Source organism: Rhipicephalus sanguineus, chromosome 8, assembly GCF_013339695.2.
Source record: "Rhipicephalus sanguineus isolate Rsan-2018 chromosome 8, BIME_Rsan_1.4, whole genome shotgun sequence".
Taxonomy (NCBI): domain Eukaryota; kingdom Metazoa; phylum Arthropoda; class Arachnida; order Ixodida; family Ixodidae; genus Rhipicephalus; species Rhipicephalus sanguineus.
The window spans coordinates 43,912,840-43,918,825 of NC_051183.1; the positions used below are offsets into that span (position 1 = coordinate 43,912,840).

Here is a 5,986-nt window from a genome sequence, read left to right on the forward strand (position 1 = left end):
GACAACGTTCTGGACGATGCCAGACACTCGCAAAGTCACGGCCCTCACGCCAACCGAAGTTGACGAAAAATGTGCAAGGCGCAAGGAACTAAAGAATCGATACGGCATGATTTGCGTGGCTTTGCGGAACACGGTGTACTAGATAAACGACCCTTCGCTGTAGCGCTATATTTAGCGACAAGTGATGCTTTCGCTTTTAGACGCCCTAAAAATTGCATAATAACGCCCTTAGCTTTTTGAAGCGAAGCTTCTATTGCCGCACAAGTGTCGTTAGTGTTGTACGTGTGACCGCAAGAAAGCCAGGCACCCGAGTGCAGAAAGAAATGCGTCCCTCGAAGGTGCGCCGGACACTGACATGCGTATCGTTAGCTTGTCGGTCATCCGCCGTTGGCGTTACGGCATTCTTGCCTTTTTTTGCGGTTACCGAGGGGACACCATTTCACGTTCCCACGTGTCAGTGTTGCCTGGGTATGAACTTATGTACGCCGTTGTTGCGTGTGGCAATATAAGTGTTGCGCTACTAAGCACGTGGATAACGGTCGAACTCCCGGCATGTATGGAGGAAACTTTTACGAGGGACCAATAATAATGATAATATCTGGGGTTTAACGCGCCAAAACCATGACATGATCATGCGAGACGCCGTAGTGGAGGGCTCCGGAAATTTCGACCACCTGTGGTTCTTTAACGTGCACCTAAATCTGAGTATATGGGCCTCAAACATTTTCGCCTCCATCGAAAATGCGGCCGCCGCCGCCGGGATTCGATCCGGCGACCTTCAGGTCAGCAGTCGAGTGCCATAACCACTAGACCACCGTGGCGGGGCAACGAGGGTTCATTGCACAATCCAAAAGAAAGAAAGAAAGAAAGAAAGAAAGAAAGAAAGAAAGAAAGAAGAAAGAAAGAAAGAGAGAAAGAAAGAAAAGTCAGGCGCGCACACTCCAACCATCGCTTGCCTCCACTTTGGCGATGGGGCAAGCGCTCTTGATTGTTTTTCCCAGTGAACATAAGTCGAAGTCGACTAAGCGTTTAGTTGACCTACCCGTTTACTGCAGAACAATGCTGGCACCTGCGTATCGAAATCCTGTGGTTTCCGTGCCTACGCACGTACTACAGACGCCGTGTGTGAAAGGAGTTGTTCTTTTCATAAACTTGAAAGGCACGCGCTTAGGGAACGCTACCTTAACGTGCTACATATTTGCTCCAGCAAGCTCCTGAAGGAAGCGTGTCTCACGTTTTCGTGGCAACCCGAGGTTCGCAACAAGACGCTATGCTTGCAACTGCCGTTGCGACATATGGCGGCCTGAAGTGTATGCAGGTGGAAACGGATGCCTGACTACTCATACTGCATTTATTGTTGGGTTCATATTTCGAAATTCCCAGATTTCACAGTGTGTCGACTCATGCGAGGCAAGGCTATTTTTGTTCTAAAGCATAGTTTGAAATAGTGGAGTGGCTGCACCGGAACGAAAGAACTTGTATTATTGAATGGGCGTGAATGCTACAACGGTACAATTCGGCCTTTTGTGTTTGTGCGCTCAATTGAGCCCCTTAACCTTACAAACCTCCCCAGACCAGCACCTTATTGTCGGGATTGCGAAGAGTCCTGAAAAGATGGGCTGTCGGTTTGTGGGGTTTAATGTAACAAAGCGACTCAGACGACCATGAGAGTCTGAGTCGCTTTATTACATGAGGGCTTTGTTACAGGAGGGCTACGGATAACTTCGACCACTTGGGTTCTTCAACGTGCGCTGACACCGCACAGTAGACGCGCATGTAGCATTTAGCCTGCATGCGACCCACGCTGCTGGGATCAAGCCCACGACTTTGGGGCTAGCAGCCTATAGGGCGTCCTTAGAAAAAAAGAGACAAATCGTCATGTTGAAAGCCTCAAGCCTATTGGGTTTCACCGCATACCATATTTAGATTCTTTGTTCTAGAATACTGCAAGGCCAATAAGCAATGTCTCAGAATATCTAGAGAGCTGTAATAGGATACTGTACAAGCAGCGGCACTTGCACTGCTGAACTACAGTAATGATGCCCCGAACTATAGTACCAAAAATATAGGAGCTTTTCCTATAGGTATCACTGGACGATAAGATAAATGCGAGTGTCGATATACATGTGATCAGAGGCGCTGTATTGTTATAGACTTACGATGCAGCACGGCCATATCTACATTGGGGATAAACATTGGAAGTCGACTCTTAATAAGCGGAGTACGCTGGTGGTAATGAGAAAATGTTTGCTTCACTGGGCAAATCAAAGACATGTAAACGGCCAGAAATATTGGCTATAGTTATTTTAATTAAATATAGCAAATAAGCAACGCTTTTTCAAACAGGCACACCCTGCTATTTGCTGCTGACCATTGCTAAGCTTTGAAAACAATATTAGAAAAAGCGTCTTATTTTTACCCATTTGTACAACGCTTCTCAGCCGAAGTACAACACGGCGCTTGTTCGTCACGATCATTATTTCTTTCTTAGTAAGAGCGATAATTTGATTACAGGTGCGCCATGAGCTAGGAAATTTCAAAAAAATAACGCTGCAGTGGGAATTATGTACCGAAAGTGAAGCCAGACCTTAGCCATCTTACCATGGGCACTATAAAGCATAAGTTTGTGGGTTTGTGCTCAGAAAAATTTTAGACGATTTAGAGCACTAGGTACTCTACTATGGGAGAACGGTAAGCCATCCCCTACATATCGACACAAGACCATTTACAGCGAAGACAAGATAGCTATTCTCTCGCAAGCCCTGTTCGGCTCATTGTTCCGGGAACGTACTGCTCAACGTGTATCTTTATGCTACTAGTTTCCTTAATAAAAAAGAAAGCCTCGGAATCTTCGCGTATTTACTATAGATCAGGTCACCAATACTCATCCGGACAGATTACTTTAGTCGGGAAAAGTGATTTCTTATTTCATTAACATAAGGAAAGCGCTTTATCTCTAATCGGGCATCAAACGAAATGGCTACGTTTCGGGGGTAAGGTACGGGCAAATGCTAGCTTCACATCTGCTGCTAAAAAGTTTCGAGAGCTTCCACTACCGGATTTTTTGAAACCTTCTTCGTCTAGGCACTCTCGGCCATCTCGGTTCATACTGTGAACTGGTTCGTTCAAACAAAAGTCAGTCAGTCAGTCAGTCAGTTCAGTCAGTCAGTTCAGTCAGTCAGTCAGTCAGTCAGTCAAATAGAGGCGGCTAAGAGTGTAGCTGTCGTCGATGTCGCTACCGCTACCATGTGTATATCTCCTAACCAGAGTAGTATGCCTTTGTTCCCAGGCCACCGGTACCTGGGTCCCGGGAATCCACAGCGCAACGGAGCTCCGGTGGACGAGGACGACAGCATAGCCAAGTCACACGACGAAGCCTACGAGCGGGCCACGAGCCACGAGGACGTCTTTGCTGCTGATCAGGCATCTGCGGCTCTCTTCTTGAACGACTTTAGACGCACGGGTAACTGGCACTCCGCATTAGGTGCAGTTGGTCTGGGCACGAAGAATATTGTGGAACAATACGTCTTGGGCCGTAGTCTCCATGGAATGCCAGGAGATAGACGGAAACGTGCACATAACGGGGAATCAGATACAGCAGACGCAAAGCGATACCAGCCTGACTCAACTACCGGCGACACCCAAGGGATGTCGCAGCAGATGCACTCAGACGCCCCCACCCGTCCAGGCGGAGCAGGAGTTGGAGGTGACGGTGAAAATTCGACAGAGCTCGTTCAGCAGATTTTGCGCGTACCTCGCGACCACGGAGTGGTCACAGTCTTCCGTGACAGCAAAATACTCACCACATGGGCCTACGCAATGCTGAAGACCAATTTAGTTTATGACACCGAGAAAACGTTTCCAGGAGTTCTGACTAGCCTGTCACGCTTGCCAGTGGACCGGCCGTATCTTTACATTCCTCACGGCACCTACCTTAACCTACCAGCTCACACAAGAGCTGTTAGCTGCTCTGTCAAGGTAACCCCTCATGGTTTACGCACGCCATGGAAGACGGGCTCTTCGGTTGTCCAACCCGTCAACTCTGACATGCTAGTTTATGGCCTTAGCTCCGTCGGACTGAACCACTACTTGGATACCGGCATGTGTCGTGTGAAGAAAGGCGAGACAAACAACCCGATGAAGCCACAGTCTTATTTACCATTTCAGGAGAAGGACCACTCGGATCTGGCTAAGAGCTACTGGGGTCTAAAGATCACACCCGGAAACGAGGATGACGATGGCGATGACGAAAAGAGCATACCTGCGTGCATGGGTGTACCACGTCACAACTTTGCTTACGACTTTATTCACATTCACAAGGCAAGTCCCCGCTTGACCAAGTTCGTAAACCAGTTTCCGTTCAAAGGTCACGTGGGCACACCTATAGTCAACTATGAGTACCAGTTTGGAAGTGACGCATGGCTAAAGATGGGTCCAACTTATAACGCGGGAAACGAGTTGCTAACTCGTACACACCTTGGCCTGCCTGCTGACGTTGTATCCTACACCACTAGCAACATGTCAAACTACGAATCGTACGAGCAAAAGCCAGATACCAACATCACCATGCGGCTTCGACCCGACGATATGCACACGCGCCACGTGAAGTATTTGGACCCTATGGAAAATACTTACTTCACCCGAGGTTTAAAAACGATGGCGCACTCAACTATTCAACCAAGTTTGAGTTTTGGGGTATTGGCAGTAAGCAAGTCTAACAAGGACGACCCAGGCAGTACTGAAACCTTTCAAGACATTGCCGCCTTTTTTCAAATTGACACAGAACTGGTGGTTCACTCTGACGTAGACACCATAGTTGCCGACAGTGTTACTTTACCCTCGAACGTGGGGCCTTACTTGCGTCACTCCAACGAAAACATCAAAGCAAGTTACAACAGCCTCACACGTCACGGACGTCCAGTCAACCTCGCTCGCACGGAGTCCGAAGTTACCGAACACAAGGCAGAGCTGCAGAAGATTGCGCAAGCTCAAATTAATGCATCAAAAGAAGTTGCTTCAAGAACCCTACGCTCGGTGCCATTTTTCCCACAATAGATCGTTCTGTTTAATAAAAGCAAAATAAAAAACCACAACTTTTGTTTCGTTTCTTATTTACTTCACAATGCTGCGCCGTTGTCGTTGTCGTCGAAGCCTAAGAAGAGATATATTTATATATATATATATATATATACTTTTTCTGAGTGGAACTACAACGACAACGACATACAAAAAAAAATTAAGCCATGTCGTTGTCGTTGTCGTCGAAGCCTAAGAAGACATATATTTATATATATATATATATATACTTTTTCTGAGTGGAACTACAACGACAACGACATACAAAGAAAATTAAGCCATGTCGTTGTCGTTGTCGTCGAAGCCTAAGAAGAGATATATTTAAATATATATATATATATATACTTTTTCTGAGTGGAACTACAACGACAACGACATACAAGGAAAATACGTGTTTAAAAAGCGCCTTTGTTGTAGAAGAAAAAAAAACTCATTTATATTCCACTGAGCGCCATGCAGGAGAACTAACTAGTTGTCGCGCAATCGTAACTAGTTCTAGACGGGTTTTTACACTAATTATAAAGGGCTTCCAAGGCCGCCGCGAGGGGTATATAAAGAGGTGTGCAGCAGCTCAGAACTCACAGTCTTCAACAGGCTGTCCACTCAGGAGGACCTCAAGCGGACACTCAAGACGCCTTCGGTAAGACTTTTTTTTTTTCGGTTAGCTATGCTATATTCTGAATTCTTGCATTTTTTCTGCTTTTTAATAGAGAACATGGCAGAATCACGCAAACGTCAGCTTGACGATCAAGAAACAGAAGATGAGGTACCCCTATATTACCATTTGGAATTATTTTTTGGTGACGCCATCTATATTCCCAGGGACAAACTACAAAGTTTATTGGTTCGAGCGACGAGAACAGTACCTATGACATTAATGAAACCCTGGCGGCATTTGCGGAACCTGATC

At 46.3% G+C, this 5,986-nt stretch overlaps 1 protein-coding gene across 1 annotated transcript; it reads left to right on the forward strand.

The window, feature by feature from the left end:
* Positions 1-3,200: 3,200 nt before the first annotated feature.
* Positions 3,201-5,081, forward strand: LOC125759644 (uncharacterized). Its single transcript, XM_049418665.1, has one exon. It carries the CDS (start codon positions 3,247-3,249, stop codon positions 5,053-5,055), a length of 1,809 nt encoding a protein of 602 aa, XP_049274622.1. The 5' UTR covers positions 3,201-3,246; the 3' UTR covers positions 5,056-5,081.
* Positions 5,082-5,986: the final 905 nt, after the last annotated feature.

Excerpts from the sequence above, each read along its gene's own strand:
- LOC125759644 (XM_049418665.1), top strand. The coding sequence starts at position 3,247 with ATGTGTATATCTCCTAACCAGAGTAGTATGCCTTTGTTCCCAGGCCAC.